The sequence below is a fragment of the Culex pipiens genome, chromosome 2, assembly GCF_016801865.2.
Source record: "Culex pipiens pallens isolate TS chromosome 2, TS_CPP_V2, whole genome shotgun sequence".
Lineage (NCBI taxonomy): Eukaryota > Metazoa > Arthropoda > Insecta > Diptera > Culicidae > Culex > Culex pipiens.
In genome coordinates, this window is record NC_068938.1 from 141,134,948 (window position 1) to 141,162,477 (window position 27,530).

The following is a 27,530-nucleotide window of genomic DNA, read 5'->3' on the forward strand; positions in this document are numbered from 1 at the left end:
TTTCAATCAATGGTATTTTCGGAAATGCAAAAAATGTTGTATGGAACTCGTTGCAAAACTTGATTTTTTCAGCACTTGTCGTATTCATCCAACTCGGTAAACCTCGTTGGATAAATGTACGACTCGTGCTGAAAAAATCCTCTTTTTGCAACTTGTTGCATAAACTACTATTTCATCACACCATCAAAACTAAACAAGTGTAATGCATCGACCATCGACCACAATCTAGTCACCAAGCTGTGGTGGCCTAGGCAGTTAAGTCATTGAGATGGTCTGTTAAAGGTTCCTGGCTCGATTCTCGTAGTTATAACTTTCGAGTTTTTTTGACGGGTTATTTTTTTTCTAAAAAGCTGGAGGGCATAATTCTATCGGCCACCTCGAGCTGAGTTCGCTGAGTCCGTAAATGGTACCATTACTCGAACGATTACTACCTAGTTTTGGGTGGAGGAAAATTGAAATTATGTGGAATTGGCTGTAACTTCAACAATATTATATTTAAAAACCAATAAATTTTGAACGAATGAAATCTGTATATTTTTCAGAACGATATGCCTAATTTTCCATTCTAAGGATCTTGTTATAACCCTATTGGGGCTAAAACCTGGAAAAAAACATTTTTTAGAATGGCATTATTAGACCAGAATTCCACAGTCGAAACAAGCAGTCGCAATCGTCTTCTTCGAATCACCTTGTATCTTGTATTTGGGATTTCTCCGAAAGGATTGATTCTGCCTCACAGAACCGTAATAAGACTGGAGGTTCTTACAGGACATGAGGTCGTCAAGAAGTTCCCTGCACATGTGCACTGGGCACTGGTCTGAAATAAATCATGTGGTAAGCCTTGAACACGAACACATTTATTAAGCTCAAAAATACCAAATACGACACTGCAATTTACGACGGGATCCTTCAAGAACTCAGACAGCGGTTCTAATCACGTTGATTTCATCACATTTGTAGTAGATTCCACTAGTTTTTTCACTTAAATAAACAAGCTCTTTTTTATAAAATCTGTCGTAATTGGAAAGTGAAAACAAACAAAAACACAGTTGCTATGGCAAGCTCATAAAGTGTAATGAAAAATCACTGTGATAAAAAGGTACTGTGATGAAATTATTGAGACAAGACTCTAGTAAAGTGCAAAATGCGCAATATCTTAAATCACACTTTTGCTGGTAGATAAAACCTAGACGGCTCCGTTGGCTTCATTACTTGAACGAAACTTGGAGATATCTGCTCCTGTATCCACGACCAGTGAAGACTCAGAGCGGTGAACGATTCTGGGACTCCCAGATCACCACATTGCGTTCGTGTAGCTATTCCGACCTGCTTCCAACGTTGATCAGATTCACAAATCAGGGAAGATCCTTGGAAGTCATCACATTGATCTACCGCTGAAGCCCTCTCGGAGCAGATCAAACCTTGAGAGCAACCTTCAACGGTCGAATGCAGCGGGATCTTCACCGGAAGTGCATTCGGAACAGAGTCGTTTGCCAGATCGCGTTTGCTCCATCCAATCAGGAAGCAGCTAGAGTTGGGACGATCATCTGAAGTTTGTGCTAGACAGGTACTGGATTTCGAGGTAGAGTTCTTGGCCAATCGAAGCGTGGCCACATTTGCGTAGTTTGATCTTCCGTCGTAGTCGGGATGAGTGTCAATTTTGGACACACGGTATTCCTGTGAATGAATGTTATTATTGGGGGTTATTCCGGCTCTCAAAATCAAGATCAAGAATACCAACCCTTCTTCGCGACAGCGTTTCAATCGGCTTCAGGTTAAAGTCCCCAACGCGAACGTAAACATGCTCGACGTCCATCAATTCGGAAACGCAATCCGCCGAGGTGAGGATCAGATCCGGCGCCAGGAGCGTTCCGCTGCACTCGTACTGGTTCCGCTGAACGCCGAGGTATTCCCGCCGAGTCCAAACTGTTACCAGCCATGGGACGTCAATTTTGGTGAGCGTTGAACTGGTGGGATCGATTTTGAGATCACACTGCGGCTCTTCCGAAGAAGATTGATCTTGTTTTGGAGCTTGATTTGGTCCGTCTAACGTTGGAACTGCGAATGGATCTTGCTGCAAGTTGCAACAAACTTGTTGATTTGGACAACCTTCTTCACCAACCCGTAGATCGATCAAATTGATGAATGGACACTGCTCTCTTGGTAGACACTTCCCTTCACAACTCGATTTGGCAGTGTTAGACGGATTCTTGCAGCATTGCATACTGCGGGGGCACCCTCCATCTTCGTTCCGCAAATTGATTCCCAAAGAGCCATCGCTGCATTGTCCAAAGGGTACGCAGACTCCGTCGCATCGAGATTTACAGCATACCTGATTCGCTGGACATCCTCCGCTGAACAGTCTGAGATCCACTGAGCTAGCGTTCGCAATCTCTGGACAGTCTTGGTATGAGACACAGCTACCGTCACACTTCTCGATGGTAGTTTTAAGCTTGGTGCAACAAATTTTTCTTGAAGGACATTTCTGACCTCCAGTTCGTAGATCTATCGATCGTTGATCGTCGGCGCATTGATCCAGCGTTACGCACGTGCATTCCGCGTCTGGCAACGGTTTTCTTACATTCTTACAGCAGATTTGATTCGATGGACAGCTTTGATCAGAAAGTCTCAAGTTGATGCCTAACGTTAAGTCCGCACAGCGATCGCGTGAGGTACACTGTCCGTCGCAGGTTGATCCCTTGTTAACATTTTGACAACAAACTAGACCGGCAGGACAGCTTCCTGTACCACTTCGTAGGTTGATGCTTAGGGTGGTGTCCAAGCAGCGATTTCCAGCTACGCACGATCCAGAACAAGATGTACTAGCTGGACAGCAAACTAAATTCATAGGACACAGTCCTTCTGAGAATCGTAAATCAACGCTGTTTTGTGATTGCCCGGTGCACTGTTGGGATGGTACACAACGTCCTTGACAAACTTTCCCCGTGGGTGACTTCGACAGGTTCTTGCAGCAAACGGCGTTGCCTGGGCAAGTCTGGCTTGAAATACGTAGATCAAATCCGGAGTCAGCGCATTGTTCCTGAGACACGCAGCTTCCGTTGCACAATTTGGAGGCATTTCTACAGCAAACTTGGTTTGTTGGACAGCTACCGTCCGAAGATAATCTCAAATCTACAGCTCCAGTCGGACATTGTCCAAGGGAAACACACGAGCCATCGCACGATGGCTTGATCTTCCCACAACATGTCAGACCTCCGGAACAGGTTCCGTTAGATCGCACTTTGCACTGATCGTCGGGTGTACACAAGCCTTGGCAGTTACTATCCGAAACGGAGTCACAACACACCTGATGGAAGGGACATTCGCTGGAGAATCTCAGATTGATCATCTGAGGACACTTTGAAGGATCTACACACGTGCAGGTTCGGGGATTTTTGCAGCAAACTTGGTTCTCTGGGCAGCTTGAATCACCAACTCTTAAATCGATGTCCTTAGTGTCGTCTCCACATTGGCCCCGTGGAACACACTGACCCTCACAGGTATTCTGGCAACAGATACGATCGCCGGGACAACCGTCGTTCGATTGAACTCGTAGATCTACTAGGTTTGATGACCTCGAACACTCATTAGCTGCCACACACCGACCGCGACAAATCGCATTAGTTTTAGATTTCTCACAGCAAACTTGACTTCCTGGGCACAACTGATCCTCGAATCTCAGATCAACCCTCCCGTTATCCCCACACAAATCAACAGTTGTACAAGTTCCCCTACATCGGTTCAGCGGCAAGTCGCAGCAAATTTCTCCAAAAGAACAACCTCCACCAGCTCCACCAACTCGAAGGTTGATCCCACCAGCTTCACACGCCCCCTCCGGAACGCACGTGCCACCGCAAATCTCGTTGGAGTCCTCCTCCCGACAGCACACCAACCCCCGAGGACACTCGTCGGCGCCATTCCGCGTGTCGATCAGCCCATCACCGTCCGTAATGACAGTACCATTGCCGTTGCACAGGTACGCCGGCACGCAATAGCCACCGCTTGAACAGGTTATTGTTTCTTCCGCGTAATTCCCGGCGATAATCACAGCTTGTAGCAGCAGCAGTACTAGCGATTTCGTCAGCGCAGTAGAACAACTTCTTCCTGGTAGAGCCATCTTCGCGGACTGGTTTCGGATGTGGCAATGAAATGCAGCCAACAAACTGAGGGCTGGGTCTTGATTTAGAAGTCCCGCGAACGAGCACGGCAACGTGTGTTATCGGAATACCTGTTCTGGAGATACTAAACAGTGACGAGGAAAGCACGACGCGCGCCAATAAGCTTTGCCAAGGTACTCGCGTACAGCGTGGTTGTGATGTGAGAGAGAATGTGCTGCGGATGATCAAGGCACAGTGGGATGGGATTCACTTATAAAATGTGCTAGTACTGTTGATTGATTGTTGTCGGGAGATATAACAAATTTTAACACTCTTCCGCGGATCCTACTTTATATTTAAATCACTTTTTTATCTTCAGCGTTAGGACATTGCAATAACACTGCTCCACTATCCAATGAAAACTGATACGAAATTGTTCAAATTTGTGCAGCGAATTGAATAATCAAATAAAGGTCAAGAGCGCGTGGCAAATTATAGCCTCAAAAGTCTAAATCGGTTTAAAAAAACTCAGATGCTCTGGTTTTTTTCAGTTTTTGTCCTCGTTTGCCATCAAAATCAATACTTGTGCGTTGATTCATGTCTATAAATGCTAAAAGTTTATAAAACTTTTTAATCCTGCCGGGTACTTATTTTTTGATACCCGACAAGTACCGGCAAGCCGAGAGCAAAGTTTTAAATGCGTGTTTTGGAGATTTTCGGATGTATGCTCTGATTGGTGAGAGGTGGTGATTGGTGAGACATGAACAAAATTCAAAAAATCAAAAATTAAAAGATTCGGACATCGAAAAATTCTAAATAATAAAAAAAATCAAAATTTTGAAATTCTTAGATTTTAAAATCATGTTTTTCGAATTGATAGATTTTTAATCTGTTTTAATTAGTTGAAGATTGATGTAGTCTCCTTTTGAATTTTGGGTTTTTCGATTTTATTTTACAAATATTCCTCAATATTTGTTTTTTTTTGGCGATTTTTGATCGAAATCCCTATCTTCAAACGACGATAACTCAGGAACCACAAATCTTAGAGGAAAAAAAACGGAATCGACGTAACACCTTATAATGTGGCCCTCTTAAACCTTGCGGTTTCGTCAACGGTTCCACAGGTGTGTATCGTTCTTTTTGCGACAAGACTCCGCCTCCCGGGTCTCCTAAGTGGGAAAGTATGGCACGGGGAGAGGGCACCGAATACCTATATTTACACTTAGAATTTTTGCGTCCGCCTCGGGATTCGAACCAGCGACCTCTGAATTGTGAGTCCAGTGCGCGGTCCGATTGATCCACACAGGCAGACTTAAAATCTTAGAGGGTCGGTCTTAAACTCGATTTTGAAGGAAATTGGACGTAGAATCCTTTTCCGTGATCAACATTTAGATTTAAATATTTTTCTACCTGTATTGCGCAATTGAAAACCTTAAATGGCCGTATCTCAAAACAGCCCTAATTAATTTTAAAATTTGACCTCACCATCGTATTCCCCGAGCAATTTTACATAAGAATCACTTATTGACAGAAAGGAATATGTTTCGTTCCAGAGATATCAAATTTTAAAGTTTTAAGTATTTTAGATTACCTAAATAAGCTTTATTCGCATCTGCTAGAAGCACTCGGGCGCGCTGATCAATAGCTGCTACCTGGTGTTCTGATTGTCATGATTTTCATTTTTCACTCAATTTAAAAACTAACACCGTAAAAGTATATTCCTGAATATCCTCTAAAACTTTCCCGAAAAAAGTATGGTCCTATCTTGCTTCTGAAAAAAGATACAGAGTTTTTAAAAGAGGCATTTCAGAATAAGTGCTGAAACTTATATTTTTGCAATTCCGTCGTGAAACTACTTACTTTTCCTGTCATTTTTGAACAACGAAATAGCCAACTTTTCTGTACCAAAAATAACAGAATCGAATAGCAACACTTTTCAAAATAAATGCACTCAAATGGGTGCTGAAAAGTTGAACTTTCAGCACTTGTTTCGAAAAGTAACAATTTTGCAACATTTTTTTGATTTAAACGATTTATTGACAAAATACATGAAAATTTGACTTATAATTTCACTCAGTGTGTGTTTTTTGGAATTGCAAAAAATGTTGTATGGAACTCTTTGCAAAATTTGATTTTTTCAGCACTCTTCGTATTTATCCAACTCGGTGAACCTCGTTGGATAAATGTACGACTCGTGCTGAAAAATCCTCTTTTTGCAACTTGTTGCATAAACTTCTATTCTAGCCAACACTGCCAGTACTTCGGTAGATATTTCGAAATCTTATTTTTTAACGTAATAAGGAAGCAACCTAGTAAAATGGTGTCTTAGAAAAAGTTGTTGTATATGAATGTGGCTTTTATTTAAAATTATTGACATGCTGGGTGACACACCTACAGGGTGTCAACCAAGCCCACGCAAAAGCAGGCTGAACAAAAATTCGTAAAAAGTCAGTTTTTATCATAAAATTTCCTAGAGAATCGGTTGCGCATGATTAAAAACAGTTTCCGATCTTGCAAATTGAATTTTACATAAAAAATGAGGGTAAAAAATTTTAATAACAAGATTTTTTCTACAAAAATCACTATTTCAAAAAATCATAACTCGTCGGAAAAATGTTCAAACTCCAAACTTCTGAATGGCTTAACATTCCAATGCCCAAGTTTGGAACGATAACTTCAACTCAATGGTTCTCGGTCCTAACTCAACCAATCAAGATGATTCTTCTTTCCACTGATTTGTTAGGTAGTCTAGATAAATCTAATTTTTGAGATCAGAAACATCGTTCCAACTTGTTTTTTTTTCAGTTTTTTACAGATTTGTTCAAATCAAGTTCCGCAAAATTTTAGGATCATCTAGACATTCTTACAAATTACTGGAAACAAGAAGTGTTAAAAAATGAGCAACATGGCCGAAGACACCAATTCAATAAAAAAAATCTTGAAAAGTTACAGATTTTTTCAATATTTACGTACCATTTTTGTATGAACAGCTGCCAAAATTGTATAGATATTTGTATGGGAGAACGAATAACACAAAATAGATTACTACTTTCTTTGCTGTGTTGTTATGGTTTAGTTTGAGCAACCTGCCAAAAATGTATGGAATTTCGTAAATTTTGTTTTCGTGAATCAAACTTACTTTTTGCTCAGGTATTTAAAAACGTGGGTTTATAGAAAACCTAGATGTTTGAGTATCAAAAGATCGGAAATTTTATGCTCCTTCCGATGCCACTCGGAGATTCACGAAAACAAAATTTACGAGTTGACTTGGTTGACAATAGTTTATAGGACCTTTTAAAAAACACTAGATTTTCTATTTCTGTGGAATTTCAATACCGCAAAAAGTTTTTTTTCGGTACAAAAAAAATCTCTTCAATATTTGGATGTTATGAAAACAAATGATTGCAAAAAACAGAGTCAGAGTTGCACTTTTAATTTCTTGATACCGGGTAGCAAAGTGAAATCCCAAAGAACTGAGAGCAAATTTGCTACCGTGACAGGTACAGCGGTGGGGTTGACGACGGGTGCAAATTTGATTTGCTTCGATATTTGCCACCAGCGCTGGAGATGCACTTACGTTCCGTGAAATTTCCCGAAAAAAATTGAGGTTTAGAATTATGGTTCCCGTGAAAATTGCATTTTTTAGGCGTGAAAATCACGAATCCTAGTTATTGGTTTCACTAGATCAAAAATGTAGAGATTTCTACGTACGCAATGCGACCATCTCCTACACACCTGTCTTTATTCCGAGTGAATCCATGTTGTCCCCAGACCTGTAGGAACGATTGAACGAAAAGCACAAAAATCCTATAGTAATTTCCATGTAAACCTTAAACCGCTGGGGACAGGTCAAATCTCATACAAATGGGCTGATATTTGGCATGAGAGTCCCTATGGGTATCCTCTACAAGGGGAACCTCGGTTTGCCGTAATCTGAGAACTTTTTTGTTTGGTTGAAACACCCTAGTGCGCATGTATTGAGTGTACGTACACGAAAAAGATTGAGGTTAAATTTTGTCCGGCCAGCAAAATCAGATGGTGCACTAGTATGCGTACGCGAAACGTCATAAGGCTCTCATAAAGTGCCCATGGGGCAGTCATTGAACAGTTTCCAGTTCCGTTGAAGCCGGAGGTAGAGCAACCCTTGTATACATGCTTTTCTACTGTGATAAATATTTTTTGGGTCATACCCAATACAAAACTAATGATTAATTTTCAAAATCGTTTATTTTTGTAGGTTGTCTAGTTTTAACGTTTACTGACTTTGTATTCTCCGATCGTCTTAAAGTATAAAAAAAAATGTCCTTCACAAATCTCATGCACTCCTAGCTCTAACCCGAGTACGTGTAGTGCTTGGCCTCGACCTTGCGCGTCGCCAGCTGCTGATCGATCCAGTCGCGGAACAGCGGCACGTTGACGTACACTCCGGGCACGTTGTCCTCTCCGCAGCCAATACCCCACGCAACGATACCGGCCTGATAGTAGTGCGTCGGAGATCCTTGGATGGGACACACCAGCGGCGAACCTCCATCACCACGGCAAGTATCCTCTCCGGCACGGCCACCGGCACACACGAAGCTCGGGTCCAGACGGAAACGGTTGCCGAGACGGGTCTTGCGAAGGGACGCCTGGCACTTGTCGTGGGCGACGACCGGCAGTTGGACCTTCTTCAGGATGACCTGGTATTTGCCCTCCTTGCCGAAGATGTTCTTGCCCCAGCCGGAGGCAAAGCAGTTGGCGCCGTCAAACTTGGTGTTCTTCGGGGGCAGACAGGCTGGCTGGATGTTTTCGGCCAGGTCGAACGGTTGTTCGAGAATGAGCAGAGCAATATCGTTGGCCAGCGAGCCCTTGTTGAGCTTCTCGTGGACGATGACCTCGCGCACACGACGGTCCTGGTGCGGGTACAGTTCGTTCTTGGTCTGGGTGTCCCATTCTCCTCCACGGACAACGAGGGTCTCGCGCTGCTTGGTGGCAACGCAATGGGCCGCGGTCAGGACGACGTTGGGGGCGATCAGCGAACCTCCGCACTCGTACACGTTCAACGTCGAGTCCATGACCTTGTCTTCGCGCAGGACAGCCACCATCCAGGGGAACTCGCCGTACTCGGACTCTCCTGCCTTGTTTCCGGTGATGCGGAAGCCGAGACCATCGGCGTTACGCTGACCACATCCGTACTGGTTGTTTGGTGGTGGAGCCTGGGTCGCCGTTGGTGGTGGCTCAATCAGCACGTCACTCTTTTCGCAGCAAGTATCCAGGTAGTTGGGGCACTCGTTCTCCTGGGTGGTGTCCTCACCAACGCGGATGTCGATGATGCCCGTTCCGTCGGTGATGATTTCATTATTGTTGCACAAGTAGTACGGGACGCACTCACCGTTGCAAGTCTGGAATAGAAATACGCTAATGAAAAACCAGCCGCTTAAGTCGAGAGTTGATGATCATGTTTTGGGCAAACATCTTATCGCTATGGAGCTAATTGTTTATTCAATCAATTACAAATCTCTCCAGTAAATTTACTGTTCGAACTCAGCAGTGAGCAGAATAGCAAAATGGCGAAATGAGGGTTGTTCCCATTTGTAGGGCCGTTAATTTAGACAATAAAAAAGCAAATGGCTACGAAAAAATAAGCTGCAATACTCACATAAACCGGCTCATGTTGCGGTGGAATTGGAGCGATCGGGGCCTGTGGTTGACCCGCCGATGGCGGCGGAGGAGGTAACGGTGCGGCTGTCGTTGGAACTGGAGCCAGGTTGGAGCTGGTATCGGGGTTGTTGAACACCGACTCGAACAGCGCGTCCAGATCGTCCTGAGCCTGGGAGAACCCAAGCAGGGCCACCACCACCAACGTGGCAACGGTCGGTAGCCGCAGCAGCATCGCGGTTGGCTTAAGTTCTAATCGTACTTTCTGGAGGAAAAGAAAGCGAGAAGTTAGGTGATAAGTGACACTGAAGTGTGTAATCTGAGAAATGTTGACCTTCCAACTTTGGTTACTGATAGTGGAAGCTAGCGGAAAGTAGGGCACGAAATTTTGAAATAGTCATAAATATTGTTGGCCGGTCAAGACAAGTCTTCAAGGCTTAAGTCTTCTTCACAAGGATAGAACAAAAAAAAACGCAATCAACGCAAGATAAAGAACCTTCAGAACCAGTTAAACCAGCTTTTGTGATCTTGTCTTCTCCTCCAACAAATGATACGAGCACAAAAAAGTCACTAAATCTTCACACTTACGTATTGAATCTCTCTACAGAACACTTCCAGGAACTCTCAGAAGATGTAGCACACGGTTCGCGGTTCGTACGCGATTAACGCTGGCCGCCGACGGATCGGTATCATTTAAGTCAACTCGCGACTCGTGAGAGAGGAATCGCCGGTTTTCGGGGCTTCCCAGAGCGTATGAACTTGACGACGATCAGCGTATTGGTGATCGGTTGCCAATCGATTCGGGCGCCGGTTGTTGTGGTTGTGAGCGACCTCGGAACCGGTATTGTGTATCATAACAATGTTCAGCGGATGGAATAACCCGGCGTAGCAAATCCGTCGACGTGTGGAAGCTGAGAGGTGATACGCTCTCGCGTGATGCTCGAATGCTTTGAACGCATCGTATCGATGAGAGTGTTGACGATTTTACATGACTCTTATTTTTGTATGAAATAGATGGTACTGGATTCTGGGGGTGATGAGCGGGAATTTCTGGTACAAATTTTCCCTGAAAATTGTCATTTTTTGAGCATCTCGAATCCTGGTAAATTTGATCAAGACTCACGACAATTTTGATACTTATAATAATGGAAGCAAAATAGCATAAAGAAAATTAGCAACATTAGATAAATTAAATTACATTTTTGCAATTCCGTCGTGAAACTACTCACTTTTCCTGTCATTCTTGAACGACGAAATAGCCTACTTTTCTGTACCAAAAATAACAGAATCGAATAGCAACACTTTTCAAAATAAATGCTGAAAAGTTCTACTTTTCAGCACTCAAATGGGTGCTGAAAAGTTGAACTTTTCAGCCTTTGTTTTGAAAAGTAACACTTTTCAACATTTTTTTTGATTTAAACGATTTATTGACAAAATACATGAAAATTTGATTTAAAATTTCACTCAGTGTGTGTTTTTTGGAATTGCAAAAAATGTTGTATGGAACTCGTTGCAAAACTTGATTTTTTCAGCACTCTTAGTATTTATCCAACTCGGTGAACCTCGTTGGTTAAATGTACGACTCGTGCTGAAAAAATCCTCTTTTTACAACTTGTTGCATAAACTACTATTTCTATTTTTAAATTCGATTCTTTCAATGCATCTTTGATTTGCTAAAATTGAAGTTGTTAGAAAATACCGAAAATTGTAATCGATGACATGATCACCAAATTGGGAAGCTCAAAGTTCACCTTAAAAAATTACAGAGAGATAACAGACCAGAAATAAAAAAATCAAAAATGTTAAATTAAGGAGACTTCTCTCCTTTAGCGGTATACGCACTTCGGAAGGAACCGGTCAAGAAAAAAATCAAATGGGCAGCAGCGGCAGCGCAAGCAAGTCAGAGAGGGTGAAGAAAATCCCCAAGAAATCGCTCCCTCTCCTTTGTTCTGCTGTTCGTAAAGTTGTTTCCCTTTCCTTCCGATCTGCATACTAGCCTTTTACATTATTTCCTATTTTGATGGGAAATCATTTTGCGTTTTACATCATTTCAAAGAACATTAAAATAAAATAAAAATCGGCAAGACTGTAATTTGGCACCATGCAAGATGGGCTCTTTCCCAACATTTTTCGAGATGCATCGACAAATTTTATCAGAGGGTCTAGAACTACTTTTTCATAAGATATTTCTTCAGAAAATCCAATGAATTCATGTTTATATCCAGCAAATTCTTATGAATAAGCTTGGAGGGACTCTAAATTACGCGTTTCCACAAAATTTGACCTTGACCAAATCAACCAGATTTCTAGTTTTCTTCGCTATTACCCAGAACCAAGAATCCAGTACAGCAATACAAAAACATATTGCCCGAATGCAAATTTGAGCATCTAGCAATACTAAACTCAGAGTATTTCATTGAAAAGCTATTTATTACTCAATAGGTTTCTCAAATTATTGTTTCAATCCTCTGCCCCATTACACCGTAACACTTTTAAACATTTTTGAATCAATATCATTGTAGAGAACGGTTTGCCGAGCAAGTTCTCTAAAATTTATAATCTATGATGATATTTTGAGCCAGACAGCGGTCATAAGAACTGCATTTTTTATATTAGAGTTCTACTAGCTTTTTGTGAAATTTAAAGATCAGGATGATTGGAGGAACCTTCTTCAACAGTTTGGAAGAGTACTTGGAGAAAGTTTTACTACTTTTTGCTACCCGACTCAGCAACCCTGCCGCTCACAAACCGGTTCTTTTTGCCTTGGTTGACACAAACATGTTTTCTATTTTCATTTCTGGAAAAAAATAAAATGATGTCAAACAAAAACAAGAAAACCAAGATTCGTAAACTAATTATTTTATTCTGATAACACACACTTTTGAAATGGGCACACTTAAAAATGGTCTAGAGTTCGACTGATAGTAACACGATTAGAAATGAGGTCAAAGTGAGGAGAGTATCACTGGTTACGGAGTGTAACTTTTCGTGTCGATTTGGCGCGTATGCAGCTGCTGGTCGATCCAGTTCCGGAAGTGTGCCACGTCGGCGTACACTCCGGGAATTTGGTTCTCCCCACAGCCGATGCCCCAGGCAACGAGCCCGACCTGATAGTAGTGTTGGTACGAGCCTTGGATGGGGCAGACCAGGGGGGAACCTCCGTCTCCCTTGCAGGTGTCCTTGCCCTTTTCTCCACCGGCGCAGATAAAGCTATTGTGTAGGACGAATTTGGGTCCAACGCGGGTTGAGCGGAGGGCGGATTGGCACTGGGCTGAGGGGACGATCGGAAGTTCGATCTTCTTGAGGATGGCCTGGTAGGATCCGGCCTTGCCGAACACGTCCTTGCCCCAGCCGGAAGCTAAGCAGCGCTGGTGATCGAACTTGGCATCCTGAGGAGGCAGGCAGACTGTTTGGATGCCCTCATCTAGGTTGAAGGGAGCGTCCATGATGAGCAGGGCAACATCGTTGTACAGGCCACCCTTGTAGTACTCCGGATGGACGATGACCTCGGCCACGTTACGGTCTTGATGGGGATGGATTTCGTTTTTGGTTTGCGTGTCCCATTCACCTCCGCGAACCTTCAGCTGCTGGGGTGACTTGTTCTGCACGCAGTGAGCACCGGTAAGGACCACCCTTGGGTGAATCAACGAGCCACCGCAGAGGAACACATTCACGACCTGATCGAGCGCGGCTTCCTGCTTCAACACTGCCATCATCCACGGGAACTCACCGTACTCGGACTCGCTGTCCTTGGAACCGGTAATGCGGAATCCAATACCGTCCGGGTTGCGCTTGCCGCATGCTGGTTCGTTCATGACTGGGACCGTCGGTGGAGTCGGCGTTGGTGGGGGTATTGGAGCGTGGATCTGTTAAGAGAGTAGTTCATTAGTATCAATCAACACACTTAGCTATCTACTCATCACTTACAATGTCCTCCTCGTAACAGCACTGCAGCAAATAGTCCACGCAAGGGTTGTCATCGTTGAATCGAATATCGATCAGACCCTCGCCGGATGTGCTCGCGTTGGTGCAGAGATACTTCTGAACGCACCGTTGACCATGCTCACAGTTACCCTGAAGCAGAACCGAAAAAAAATAAACTCGTCAAAACCTCAACTCACCACCAAGTTCAAGCTCAAAACCAACCTGCGATCCAACGGGCGGTGCCGGAGGCACGGGAGCCATCGAACTCGTCTCGACCTTCCCCGGTGGTTCCGGAGTGAACAGGCTGTTGATGAGGGAGTCCAAGTCGCCATCTTCGGCTAGGACGGCCCCTGAAGCCAGGACGAGCACGACGCATATCGCAGTGGTACGCCTCATTTCGGATGCTGGAATACAAATGTTGGTGCTGAAGTTCGAGACTCGGCGATTTATAATGATACAAGTGTAGGTGTGAGATGGCGCGCGGTTGGACGCCGCCGAGAACGCGTGAGCGCGCGCACGAGCGAGAGAGAGAACGTTAATTTTATTTGTAAATTCAAGTTCGAACGGAACGAGCGGCGTATCGCTAGAGCTTGGTTGGTGATTTGATAACCGGTAATGCTTTGAAATCCCCAGGATTTCGTTTATTCCAAACAGAAAATCAGCATGCAGATAAGGTGGTTTTCCAATGTTTTGGAAAATGTATATTTGAATTTCTTGTGCATAATTATTAGGGTACCCACCCTTTTTAAAAAGTACTCAGATCAAGTTCTAGTGTAGTGTCCCTTGTAGAGAATATCCATAGGACCTCTCATGCCAAATATCAGGTTGGAGAAAAATGCAGCAAATTCTAGTACGGACAGATATCAGCAAAATTGTCAGGAGAACAACATTTCCGAAGGAAGCACATCGATGTATTGAAACTGCGTCTTGCTCAACGGCAAATACATCCTGAGAGTCAACGGTTTTCCCATGAATAAGCACATAATTACGATTCTAATACACGTGGTAGCAATTTGACATGTGGCATCGCGGTGTACGGCAAGCTTTTAGAGCATGCTAAGGAAATTTTTATGCTTTTTAAGCGGAAAACCGTTAATTCCGACGACCCTGGATGTATTGCCATTGAGACCGATCAGGGTTGATCGAATCGCCTTGAGCAATTCTCTGCCAAACCCGAAATGGATTTTACTTGTATGTTTTATTTACCTCAAATTTTGTGGGGCCTTTTCTATGACCAAAGTTGCCATTTTTTTCATTGGTTCACTCATACAAGTCTCCATATAATGATACGTTAATATTTGAAAATCTGTTACTTCTGGAGGAATTTCCTGATCAAAACCTACAATTTTTCCGAAGACACCAAAATTTGTAGGTATTGATGAGGACTACTCAGTAATAATAGGTACACGGTTTTTGTCGATTTTTTAATTAACTTATTTTTGCAAAAACTCAATTTCCCAAATTTCCCCCGTTTTTACTTATTTTCGAGATTTTTTGATTTCATAGTGGACCAAATCTCGCAACTTTTGAGCGATAAAGAAGTATGGTCAAACATTTTGCCGCCGAGATATAAGTTTTTTGAAAAAAATAGTGATTTTTGGATCGAAATTTCATACATTAACAATCCAACGCCCAAGGCTCCAAAAAAGTTGGAACGGTAACTTCAACTCGCTGGTTCTCTAGCATTATTCAACCAATCAAGATGATTCTTCTTTCCAGTAATTTGTTTGGGTGTCTAGATGATTCAAGAACTTTGCAGAACTTAATTTGATCAAATCTGTAATTTTTGCGATCAAAAACATCGTGCCAACTTTTTTTTCGCGTGTAAAAAAAAATCGCCAAAAATTCCGCGGAGGCAATCGTTTTAAAAAAGATGGAACGATGTTTTTGGTCGCAAAAATTACAGATTTGAATTAATTAAGTTCTGCAAAGTTCTAGAATCATCTAGACATCCTAACAAATCACTGGAAACAAGAATCGTCCCAATTGGTTGAGTAATGCCCGAGAACCAGCGAGTTGAAGTCACCGTTCCACCTTTTTTGGGAGGCTTGGGCGTCCGTGTAAGTTGGACATGCGTTGGGAGTTCCAGTGTTAAGTAACACTTCGAAACACCAGAGGGCGTTGAAAAATAACGGTAAGTACTGTGAATACAAAGAGACGAGTTGTTCCTTTTAATTCCGCTATATATTTTAATATCTTGACAGATACGTATTTCGTCTACTACTTGCAGACTTCATCAGTGTTCTGTTCTCGACTCGAGAACAGAACACTGATGAAGTCTGCAAGTAGTAGACGAAATACGTATCTGTCAAGATATTAAAATATATAGCGGAATTAAAAGGAACAACTCGTCTCTTTGTATTCACAGTAATGCATTCTGCTAAAACGCTCAACCAAACCACAAACGGTAAGTAATTAAGACACAGTTGAAATGATAAAACATTACAACGAAAAAATACAGTGCCATTGTTTAGGTTTGTTTACATTGCACAGTGGTCATCAACCGAAATCTAGCGTGACAAAATAGTTAGCGGCCACACGTTAAGATTTAGAGCTTTGGTGTCTTCGGGACAAATAATCATGGCCAATAGGGTCATCTTTTGGTATGGCGGTCATTAGGGTGGTCCAAATTTTCGGGTGGTTCAGAATTTTATGTTGAAGGGGGGACGAGATAGCGCTTTGGTGTCTTCAGAAAAGTTGTAGGGAACACCATTCTAAGCAACATTGCTCAAGAGCATAGAGCTCTATCGTCAAACGGGAAGTTTTTAGAGCCATTTTTGTGATTTAGGTTTAGATGTGTATGAAAAAATAAATATTTTGAATTTATTAACTCAGGCTTATATCGTAGCGAGTTGGTGGTCAACAAAATTTAAAAAAAAATATGTAAATATTTCAGCTAAAACTAATTTATTCTTTTAAAACTACTAGATCATTTTGTACATTTTTGAGCCCTGCTACACAACTGTAGAGCTTGTCAAAATGAACAATTTCATTCCTGAAAAACGAATTTTGGTCAAATCTATCAAAAGTTATAGGCAAAAAACGATTTAAAAATGCTCATTTAAAATTGAAATTAAATGAGTTAAACAAAAAAGACCTCCGAGAAAGCAATGTAATTAGAATGTGTACTTTCAGATGCTTTCAAGAGCGAGGTCAAACTCCACCACCTTTTGAAGTTATACACATTTCAAAATGATCGATGTTCGGTTTAGATGTGTATGAAAAAATGAGTATTTTGAATTGAATGAAGATAAAGCTTTGTGCTTTTCAGCACAGTTGCTTCGAATGGTGTTCCCTACAATTTTTCTGAAGACACCGAAGTGCTAACTCGTCATCCCGTCAAAATAAAAACTCTGAACCACCCGAAAATTTACCAAAAGATGCCCCTTAAATCCTAACGTGTGGCCGCTATCAATTTTGTCACGCCAGATTTCAGTTTCGGACCACTCGGCATTAACCATGATAAATTTTCGATTTTTCAAAAATGGTAACTCATTCATTTCTAAAATTATTTTTGTCAATTTAAAAAAAATGCTAAAATTTTGTCAAAGAGACGTTGAAGATTGGACTACTGGGTGCTGAGATACAGCGGCTTTAAGAAAGATAAACTGGAAAATTTAAGTTTTCCCTGACTCATATCAGATTTCGTAGAGAATTGCTCACCTGGTCTCTTCGGGAACGTTGTTCTCTAAAAAAATCGTTCATATGTAAAATTTAATTCCTTCACTGACCCTACTAGAAGTTGCTGCCTTTTTGAGATTTTTTCAAAAATTTTACCCGCCCTATTAAGTTTTTTATGTAATGGACGCGCTGATAACATTACGTCGTGCAACATTTTCTAATACAATATTTGATTTTATGAACATTTGGAATAATAAAAATTGTAATTATAACAAAACAATAAAGCTAACTTTCACAACCTTTCAATGCATGATATTACTTAAACGATGATTTAACTACCCAAACAGAATAAAATTATGAATGCTAAAAGCTATTTGTTTCTCAGTTCCAAAACCGGTCATTAGCCGGTTTTCAGCTCGTTTTTGTCCATCCAATGTCAACAGATGAAATGTATACTCCGTAAAATCGCCATTTTTTGCGCCGCGCAATACAACGGTTTCCACAACAAAACGCCACCATGGTTGTTTTGCACTTTGTTGGAAATCCCAGTATCAATCTCAGAGTGTGACCTCACCAGTGGCGTTTGGGTTGGTTCCACCAGGTCGCACAATTCGTTGCGAAGCTTCCTCGTTCCGATCAATATGCTGTTTGGTACGACGAGTGATTATGCACAAACAAGTTTAAGCTCCCACTTTGGCAGCATCTTCTTCCTCGCCTAGAACATTAGCGTACGCAGAACTTACCTTACGATGAGCCTGCCAGCAAAACCGGTATTTCTTGTCTGGTCTTCTTGTCCTGACGCCAATGACACTGACCGCCGATTCCCTTGAGGATGCGAACACGAAGCAAACCCAACTAACTCTAGCTATAGCTCCACCTTAACCCTCTGCTTTGTATGGTACGGGTCAGCGATCACCGATCCTCTTCGATCTCTGATTGATTTGAATCGATTCGTCGTCGGCTCGTTTGCTAGTGTAAGTTGAGAGAGTTTAGCTCACGAATTCTCTTTTTTGTGAAACTATCACTCATTGGGGTAGTATTGTGATCTGTTATAGAGTTAATTTTTAAGAAACTTTTACACATACCGTATACCGAAGTTAAATTGAAAGCTGGGTTGAAGTTTTTTTTAATGAAAATTACGAATTCAATACAAACAGAATGGTATGGAACCATGCTGAGCTTGGTAGTGTTCAAAGTACCTCAAAAAGTAAATTCCAATTATTTTTGAAAAGATATAAAGTTGAACTATAGATTTTGAATCATTGATAAATATGATTATTAAAATACTCTCAATGTGATTATTTTTCTCAATGAAAATCAGTTCGAATTGTAAAACGGACTGCTTTATCCGATTCTTTGGACAATTCTACACAAAGAACAGTAAGAATTAATTTCTAAATTACAAGTTTTAATTGTTATTGAAATAGAATTCAAACCTTCAATAAAACAAGTTTCTTAGTAAAATAAAACTATAAAACTGCTTTTGATGGCTACACATATAGTCCAGACTCTGACGGCCTTGGGAAAATTTCTCTGCGGATAATCCAATCACGATAAATAAATTTTCGTTGTCTTATTTTTGATAATCAAGCTTCGGTGTGGACCTCTTAAGAGGCAGTATTTGTAGATTCTGCTCGGTTTGTTCTAGAGGTCGTATCGAGGTGCTCCGATTTGGATGAAACTTTCAGGGTTTGTTTGTCTATACATGAGATGAACTCATGCCAAATATGAGCCCTCTACGACAAAGGGAAGTGGGTTAAAACGGGCATTGAAGTTTGAGGTCCAAAAAACATGAAAATCTTAAAATAGCTCGCATTTCCGTAAAACTTCATCAATTCCAACTCTCTTAGATGCATTCGAAAGGTATTTTGAAGCCCTTCAAAATGTGCTATAGACATCCAGGATTGGTTTGACTTTTTCTCATAGCTTTTGCAAATTACTGTTAAAAATTGATTTTTTCAAAACCTTAATAACTTTTGCCAACAGCCTCCAACACCCATACTCCCATAGGTCAAAAGTTAGGGAATTTCATGGACTAGAAGCCTACGGTATTAACTTTTTGGCCAATCGCAGTTTTTCTCATAGTTTTACGATTTTTCTAGAACAAACATTTTACAACGTTAGTTTTTGCCCTGTAGGCCTCCACAGCGGCACTTTTTGGTCTCAATTTTGTCATATTCGGAATCCTCGGACAATTTCACGTAAGTTAGAAGTATTGGAGTTGTAATATTGATTTAAAAAATAATTAAATAAAACATTTTTGAAAAAAGAAATAGATCTTATTTACCCTGTGATCAATACGTCAAATGCTGTATCAAGTAGGCGAAAACTTGTTTTACCCCTAATCCGACAAAATGCTAAATAATATTTTAATTAATTTTAAATGGCATTTTTTACAATCAAATTCTTAATTACAACACTTCAATCTTATGTAAAATTTTCAGAGGATTCCGAATAAGTCAAAATTGATACCAAAAAGTGCCGCTATGGAGGCCTACAGGGCAAAAACTAACGTTGTAAAATGTTTGTTCTAGAAAAATCGTAAAACTATGAGAAAAACTGCGATTGGCCAAACAGTTAATACCGTAGGCTTCTAGTCCATGAAATTCCCTAACTTTTGACCTATGGGAGTATGGGTGTTGGAGGCTGTTGGCAAAAGTTATTGAGGTTTTAAAAAAATCCATTTTTAACAGTAATTTGCAAAAGCTATGAGAAAAAGTCAAACCAATCCTGGATGTCTATAGCACATTTTGAAGGGCTTCAAAAGACCATTCGAATGCATCTAAGAAAGATGGAATTGATGAAGTTTTACGGAAATGCGAGCAATTTTAAGATTTTTCATGTTTTTTGGACCTCAAACTTCAATACCCGTTTTAACCCACTTCCCTTTGTCGTAGAGGGCTCATATTTGGCATGAGTTCATCTCATGTATAGACAAACAAACCCTGAAAGTTTCATCCAAATCGGAGCACCTCGATACGACCTGTTTCACATCGGTGAAAAACTCGCTCTTAACCACTTAAAAAGACTCAGAATTTTAAGACTCAAGATGGTGACCAAAATGGCGGATATTAAATATTGAGAAAATGCCGATCACCTCTATATTTTGACTAAAAGGGGTCGCAGAAATAGAATTTGATGTCAAAAGAAACAACATTAAAAAGAAATAAAACAAAAAACTTTTTTAATGATGATTCCATTATCCGAAGTCCAATACAAACCTTCAGATAACTGAACTTCGCAAAATCGAAACTTGAGATAATCATGGCTTACCTGTGGTTAATTTGACATTCCATCTCAACTGTGCACGAAAAAGTGCAAATTTGAAAATTACCCTCTCCGATCCTGCTCAAATTTGGCAGAGCTGTTGATACTATCAAAACATGCAAGAATCCCGAATTTCATCCAAATCGGACCACCCCCTCCAATTTTGTACCTCCCCAAAAAATCGACTTTTTGGCGATTTTTGACCAAACCTCCTAGTTTCAAACGACGATAACTCAGGAACCACAAATCTTAGAGGGTCGGTCTTAGACTCAATTTTGAAGGAAATTGGATGTAGAATCCAAAAATCCGTTATCAAAATTTTGATTAATTTATGTTTTCTACCTGTATTGCGCAATTGAAAACTTTAAACGGCCGTATCTCAAAACACCCCAGCTTATTTTTTTTATTTGACCTCACCATCGTGTTCCCCGGTCAATTTTACATAAGAATCACTTATCGACAGAAATGAATATGTTTCGTTCCAGAGATATCGAATTTTAAACTTTTGTGTTTTCGAGATAACCTACATCAGCTTCATTCGCCACATCTGCTAGAATCACACAGGCGGGCTGATCAATAACTGCTACCTGTTTCGCTTCCGCTTCAGATGGAATTCCCCTTATTCAATCCAATTTGTACACTACTTTAAGTCTCCTCGATTTTTAAGATTACAATTTTCAATGAAACCATTTTTTTACAGCTTTTTTGTGGACAGGGACATTGTGTGGCCTACCACAGTACATTTATTTAAATATATCTTAAGAATAACCATTTGAATAATATTTGAAAATTAAATTTAACCCTTGTTAATGTCACCCCGGTTTACTATAATTAAAAAAATGTAATAAGTGAAGTTCTAATATGTATGACAGGTATAGGAGTTTATTCTACTTCCAACCAATTCGTCGATTTTCTCTATTCAATCATTTTTTTAATGCAATACTATTAATGAAAACATGCTTTCTCACTTCCGGTTCCGACTGAGCTATTAATTACTTGATTGCAGTCTAAAACCCTTTTTAGAAGCTGTCAAAGTGCTGACATACCAACTTTATGTGTTCGATGGCATTATATTTCGTTCTCGTTTTTGAAATGAAAGTCAAACCCTTTTTGTTTGACAATATTTAAAAAAAAAGAAATCTTATTACCCATACACTCTGCATAAAAATTCAGTGAACTTCTCATGAATTTGACTACTTGAATATTTATTTAGAATATCAAAATGCTACATTCTTTGATTCGCATGAAATCTATATATATAAAAAATTTCGATGGTTTTGTTCGAACGCGAATCTGTTCAATACGCCCACACCCAATGTTAAAGAACGAGGGAAAAGTCCTCACGAAAAGAAACGTGAGGAAAGTGCTATTTTGCGAGAGTATAGTCCTCTCGCGTGTTCATTCGTTCATTGGAACAGTTCATCCTATTGAGTGGCTTATATGGACAAATGACCACCACTTAGTCACCGAACCATGGTGCCCCATACGGCAAAGGCACGGTTCAATATGCCGAAGGTCTTGGATTCGAGTCTCGGTACCGGTACTTTTTTTTTGATAGATGAACTTTTTTTGAAGATGAACCCATGAGTAAAGTACTCTCGGTAGTTTCTGGATTTATCCTCTCCGTCCGCACACAGTACCATTTTACTACCGAATCGTGCTCTTTATCCTCTCGTATGCCGATGCCCAGTTCTGGGTGCTAGGAAGGTTCTTACGCCAAAAAGTTGCAACTTTGGCAACTCTGGAACCGATTCCGGAAAATCTGCAGATTGTATGGAATAAGTTGCGTAAAATCAAATTTTGATCATAGGAGGCTGAATAAGGAAAAAGCTAAAAACGTCAACAAACGAAAAAAGGAAAAGACGAAGTTTTTCGGGTAAGGCTTGTTTAATATAATTCTATTTCCCAATTAACAATTGAGGCAAAACAGTATTCAAAGTGTCAATCGTTTGATAAATTTGTAATTTGAAATGAAGAAACCCGACATAAATCTTTTTTTGGACAGAAAAAACTCTATAAAATTAATCAATAGAGAAATAAGTGTATTCTGGTCCCTCTTAACTTTCTACAACCAAACCCCGCCTATATGGATGGAAGCTAAGGTGTAAAAAGAGGTTTGCAAATGCCTCAACAATCACGCCCTCGGACACCTAGTTTTGAGAAGGAATCTCGCAATCGAGAACGCCAAGGCAATGCTGTAGAGCGAATAATTTGATTTTTTTTTATAGTAGAAAATGAGAAAAAAAGACAAAAAATTGACAAAATGACTTTAAAATCATGCAAAAAATAGATAGGCCAAAGGTAATGATAGGAGATGGTAGAGTAAGCCAAATAGTATCAGAAACATATATAAACTTAACAACATAAGTGCAAATAAACATATTAAAAATGAAACAAGAAAAATATAAAACAAGAGAAAAGATTTTGTTTCGTAGAACGAAAGTTGCTCAAAATGACCTTCTGAACAAGAGTAAAATAAAAAAAAATCGAAAAAAAATTTAGGCAGTATAGGGTTAATAAGTCACAAACTATTTGATGCTCAGTTTCGAGGGCATTTCTTATGGGGAAAATGATTTCGGATGTCAGATTCAGTAGTTGTTCTGTAACTGGGCGTTGTTTAACTGGGCTGCTTTTTAATTGGGCGCTCGATAACTGGGCCGTAGCCCAGTCAAAAAGCAGACAAACGTCAAAAAACCAAAACAAATTACCAAGGGGTTATTGGATGCAACAATCATGTTCAATAAATAAAAACACTTTTTTCAAACTTTTATTTAATTTCAAGTCACAATAAAAGAAATATAAAAAGTAAGCATTGTAAATAAATTTGAGAAACTTTTACTTTTATATTTCATCAGGAAAATATTATGCGTCGGTGATCCCCTCGTTATTTTTCGTTCAGCCCAGTTAACGAGCAGCATTCGGTGGCTGGGCTACGTTCTCAGCCCAGTTATTGTACAAGTACTGTATTCATTGTTTTAGTAATTCAATAAAAAAAGGAATTCTTTCATATCATCTGATATTTATATGAACAACAAATGGAAGGTTAGTTGTGTTCATTCCCTTCATTTTCTTCATTTTCAATTTCCGGCTCGTAAATGTACGGAAGTCTGTCGATGAGTTTCATTTGACCATCGATCCACTCCCGAAAGAATGTTACGTTTGTGAATACACTGGGTACATTCGGCTCCACCGTACTCCAGGAGTACAGCCCAACCTGGTAAAACTGCCGGTCCTTCCCGGGCACCGTGCAAACCAACGGCGATCCCACATCCAACCTGCCAATGTTGACGGTGTTGGCCTCCTCCTCGGCACATTGGAAGGATTCGCTCAGCTTGAACACGTTTTTGTAAATCATACGTCGCAGGCTGTCCTCACAGGGTCTCGACTCGGTCAGCTGCAGCTCGACAGTTTTCATAACCGGACGAACTCCGTCCGAGGTTCCATCGCCCCAGCCCGTAAACAGGCAGTTACTCTCTTTGAAGCTGGTTCCGAGTCTGGGCAAGCAGATCCGGTTGATGGTACGAGAGTAGTCGAACTTGTCCGACAGCACTAAGAACGCAATGTCGTAGATTCGAGAGGTGTGGCCAAATTTGGGGTGAATAATGACTTGCTCCAAGGAGCGCTCCTAAAAGTATTATAAGTTTTTAAAATGTGAAAGATACGATTAAGAAGATTTCCAAGTACCTGTCGTTTTTCTCTTTTACTAAAAACATCTAGCATGCCACCGATAACGATTAGAGACGATTGGTTCTTATTATGAACGCATGTGGCTGCCGTCAGGACCACAAAGTCATCTATTATGGTTCCTCCACAGTGGAAGATGTCCTGGTTGGTTCCATAGAAGCTCTTTTCACGCGAAAAGATTCCCACATTCCATGGAAATTCACCACGATGAGAGTCCCCAATGGCTTGTCCCCTGGAATCCTCTTCCGAACTTCCATAGCCACAGTCTTCAGGATCAAACGGTTCTTCCGGAAGCTCGGGCTCTTCAGTCGTAGTCGTAGTCGTTGTCGTCGTTGTAGTAGTTGGTCTTGTTTGTTTGATCCTCTTAGTGGTAATTGCTGGTGGTTTCGTGGGACGCGTGGGAAATGCAAATCCATTGTCAGGTTGGTTGACCGAGTTGTCGGATTCTCTGCTACAGCAAACCAAAATCGATCCACAGCTGACATCGGGCCTCATCAATGCACTGTAATTTATTAAGTGAATTAGTCATTTAAACTATCAACGATATTGAACATCGATTTACATGTCCGCGCACTCCTTTATACAAACGCCTCGGCCATTGTCACACGTGGGAGGATTCGCGAAGAAGTTCAAAATCGGATCCGGCGTCGTAGATCTACGCCGGCTGAAGTTAAACACTTCGTCGGCGTCGTTCTGGGCAACCACACACCAGAAGAACACCGTGGCACACAAGAAGCAAAACAACGCTGCTACAACCTTCCCGTACATCGCTGAGCGGTCAACTGTACCTTCGCGGGACGTTATTTTGTATTCGTTCTTATCAAATCCACGTATATGATGAGCCGCATACGAGAGCAAAGGTTGGCAAGGATCGCTGGTAGACAGACGCAGGCGGCAGCATCTCGTGGGAATCCCCAGGAAAGTACGGTCAACATAGCAGTTCGCGATCAGATTTAGAGCAACTCACGTATCAGGGATTATATTACGAGACAGGGAAACTGTTTTTCAAAATATTGTATAGGTGGAAATTGTTTTTTTATCAATGTGAAGTTTTCTTACCATATATAATAGGAACCGTACGGATTTTGAACAGTTCTCAGATCAAGTTCTGGATTGGTTCCCCCTAGGGATTCTCACTCCAAATATCAGCTCATTTGATTGGAAACTGGCTTGCCTCAACCTGGTAAGAGTTTAATGGGATTTATTACAAGAAATTCTGATGTTTTGTTCAATCGCTTCTACAAGCTCCTAAAGAAAACAAACGGTAACTTTTGGTGTGACCAAGCATGAGCGAAATCGTTTTTAGAACAACTTTCCTGAAGAGACCAGGTCGATTCGTTGAACCTGACTCGAGCTCAACGGCAATACATCTGGGGTCGTCGGAATCAACGGTTTTATCCAGAATCAAGAAAATCTATATATATATATATATATATAAAAAATTTCGACGGTTTTGTTCGAACGCGAATCAGTTCAAAACGGAGCGTCGGATCGAGGTGCTCTTTGTTGCGTTGGGTTCGTATAAGCCCAAGGAAGGTTTATACGCTAACTAATTGACACTTTGGCCACTCTGGAACCGATTCCGGAGCATCGGCAAATTGTATGGGAAAAGCTGCGTAAAATCAAATGTTGATCACAGGAGGCTGAATAAGCAAACAAGCCAGAAACGTCAGGAAACTAAAAAAGGGCAAGACGAAGTTTGCCGGGAAGAGCTTGTTATGTATAAAAATACATTTATCAATTGACGTATTTTGAAAGTTCAGTATTTTTTTTACTTTTTCGTCAAATCAATATCAGAGAACAGGAAATGACAATATTTCAAAAAAATTGTTCAAGAAAGATTTCAATGATTTTTTTACTAAAGGCGATCAATAATTTAAAACAAAATGAAAATGAAAAAAACAGAATTGAATTTTATATACCAGGGAAGTAATAATCGCAAAAAAATCTAGAGGAACGCATAAGATAATCGCTACCGAACATTTCGAAAAAAAATCTATCAGTTGAAGATTTTTTGTGATTATTTGGCGATGTTCCACCGGATAATCCAGATGATGATTTTTTGAGTTTCTTTTAACCGATCTTTCGTGCGTGAGAGCGGAGAGCCATTATCCCTTCGGATAAGCTCCCTCTTGATAAGCGCCAACATTTTTTTTATAAAGAATTTCCATCACTGGTATATACTTTTGTGTTCACATTGATATTTGAAGTATAAAAAAAATATTTTGAAAAATATATTTATTTATTCAAATGCATCTTATGAGCATTGAAATTTCACTCAGATTTGTAATCCAAATGTCATGAGTTCTAATCCGAAGGTTTTTGCCTTCCTCACCTCACTGAGGCAAGGCTATAAAATCACTCGAAAATTGAACTTCTTAAATATACCTTCTAGATATGCCTTCACGTATACATATCGACTCAGAATCAAATTCTGAACAAATGTCTGTGGGGATGTGTGTAGACATGATATTTTTTTCCACACGATTTTCTCAGAACTGGCTGAACCGATTTTGGCTGGGTCAGCCTCATTCTATTCGTTTTGGGGTCCCATAAGACCCTATTAAAATTTATTCTGTTTAGTAAAGTATTTAAAAAGTTATGCTAAGAAAAAGATATTTGTATCTACAAAAAAGGGTGATTTTTTGCATAACCTCAAAAGGCCGGGTCTTTTTGTTTACGTGCGAGAGTCGCGCTAGATGCGAAACGCTCGGTTGCCACATTGCTTCAAATGAGACTCTGCATGTTTTCTGGAAAAGTCTGTATCAGGTATATATTTTTTCATAAACTTATTTTCATTATTACTTTGTAAATATGAGGAAGGCACCAACCACCTAATGGTGGATTAAGAAACGTTTTTTTTTAATATTTGGTTATAAGCTTTAGGACCACCCCATGACAAAATGGCGCTTTAAATTAATATGAAAACATATATTTTTGCTATCTGTACAGTTTTCAACATGAGTCAAATTTGATCGTCAAAAAATGTTTGATGGAAATCTTGAATAATTTTACTCCTTTTAAGCTTACTATCATCCATGAGATTTGTGAACTTAATATGTGTGTCGTATAATCGTGATTTAAATATGGATAAATTAAAATTAAACATTAGTTTTATGTAAACAAAATTAAAAAAAAAATATCTGTAAAGTGAGGTCGAAGGGCCATTTCACAAAATCAGTCCACGGGCTTTGTTCAAAGGATGTTTCTAGATACTGTTGAAACTTCATCAAATCAAGTCAAGTCAGTATTAAGTTTTTTCAAGTCATTATGGTCAGTGAAAGTATCGACTTTTGCAGC

The 27,530-nt window shown here is 40.4% G+C and overlaps 3 protein-coding genes across 3 annotated transcripts; all 3 read right to left on the bottom strand.

Annotated features, from left to right (window-relative positions):
- Nucleotides 1-737: 737 nt before the first annotated feature.
- On the bottom strand, nucleotides 738-4,309 carry LOC120415226 (balbiani ring protein 3-like). Its single transcript, XM_039576681.2, has 2 exons — nucleotides 1,742-4,309; nucleotides 738-1,677 (listed from the first exon to the last, which is right to left on the bottom strand). Exons 1-2 carry the CDS (start codon nucleotides 4,115-4,117, stop codon nucleotides 1,162-1,164), a joined length of 2,892 nt encoding a protein of 963 aa, XP_039432615.1. The 5' UTR covers nucleotides 4,118-4,309; the 3' UTR covers nucleotides 738-1,161.
- A 3,996-nt stretch (nucleotides 4,310-8,305) lies between these two features.
- On the bottom strand, nucleotides 8,306-18,185 carry LOC120415239 (uncharacterized). The gene is made up of 7 exons (XM_052706999.1): nucleotides 18,023-18,185; nucleotides 13,881-14,062; nucleotides 13,662-13,808; nucleotides 12,708-13,600; nucleotides 12,480-12,531; nucleotides 9,736-9,999; nucleotides 8,306-9,478 (listed from the first exon to the last, which is right to left on the bottom strand). The coding sequence occupies exons 2-7, from the start codon at nucleotides 14,052-14,054 to the stop codon at nucleotides 8,429-8,431; spliced, it is 2,580 nt and encodes an 859-aa protein (XP_052562959.1). The 5' UTR covers nucleotides 14,055-14,062; nucleotides 18,023-18,185; the 3' UTR covers nucleotides 8,306-8,428.
- Nucleotides 18,186-23,545: 5,360 nt separating this feature from the next.
- Nucleotides 23,546-25,021, bottom strand: LOC120415229 (inactive CLIP domain-containing serine protease A30-like). The gene is made up of 3 exons (XM_039576686.2): nucleotides 24,793-25,021; nucleotides 24,231-24,732; nucleotides 23,546-24,171 (listed from the first exon to the last, which is right to left on the bottom strand). Exons 1-3 carry the CDS (start codon nucleotides 24,996-24,998, stop codon nucleotides 23,590-23,592), a joined length of 1,290 nt encoding a protein of 429 aa, XP_039432620.1. The 5' UTR covers nucleotides 24,999-25,021; the 3' UTR covers nucleotides 23,546-23,589.
- Between the last annotated feature and the right edge of the window lie 2,509 nt (nucleotides 25,022-27,530).

Coding starts and splice junctions, on each gene's coding strand:
- LOC120415226 (XM_039576681.2), bottom strand. CDS start 4,117: ATGGCTCTACCAGGAAGAAGTTGTTCTACTGCGCTGACGAAATCGCTA. Junction 1,678..1,741: donor AAACGCTGTCGCGAAGAAGG/GTTGGTATTCTT, acceptor ATTCATTCACAG/GAATACCGTGTGTCCAAAAT.
- LOC120415239 (XM_052706999.1), bottom strand. CDS start 14,054: ATGAGGCGTACCACTGCGATATGCGTCGTGCTCGTCCTGGCTTCAGGG. Junction 13,809..13,880: donor CACCGCCCGTTGGATCGCAG/GTTGGTTTTGAG, acceptor GTTCTGCTTCAG/GGTAACTGTGAGCATGGTCA. Junction 10,000..12,479: donor AAGGCAAAAAGAACCGGTTT/GTGAGCGGCAGG, acceptor CTTTTCCTCCAG/AAAGTACGATTAGAACTTAA.
- LOC120415229 (XM_039576686.2), bottom strand. CDS start 24,998: ATGTACGGGAAGGTTGTAGCAGCGTTGTTTTGCTTCTTGTGTGCCACG. Junction 24,733..24,792: donor ATAAAGGAGTGCGCGGACAT/GTAAATCGATGT, acceptor AATAAATTACAG/TGCATTGATGAGGCCCGATG. Junction 24,172..24,230: donor GTAAAAGAGAAAAACGACAG/GTACTTGGAAAT, acceptor TAATACTTTTAG/GAGCGCTCCTTGGAGCAAGT.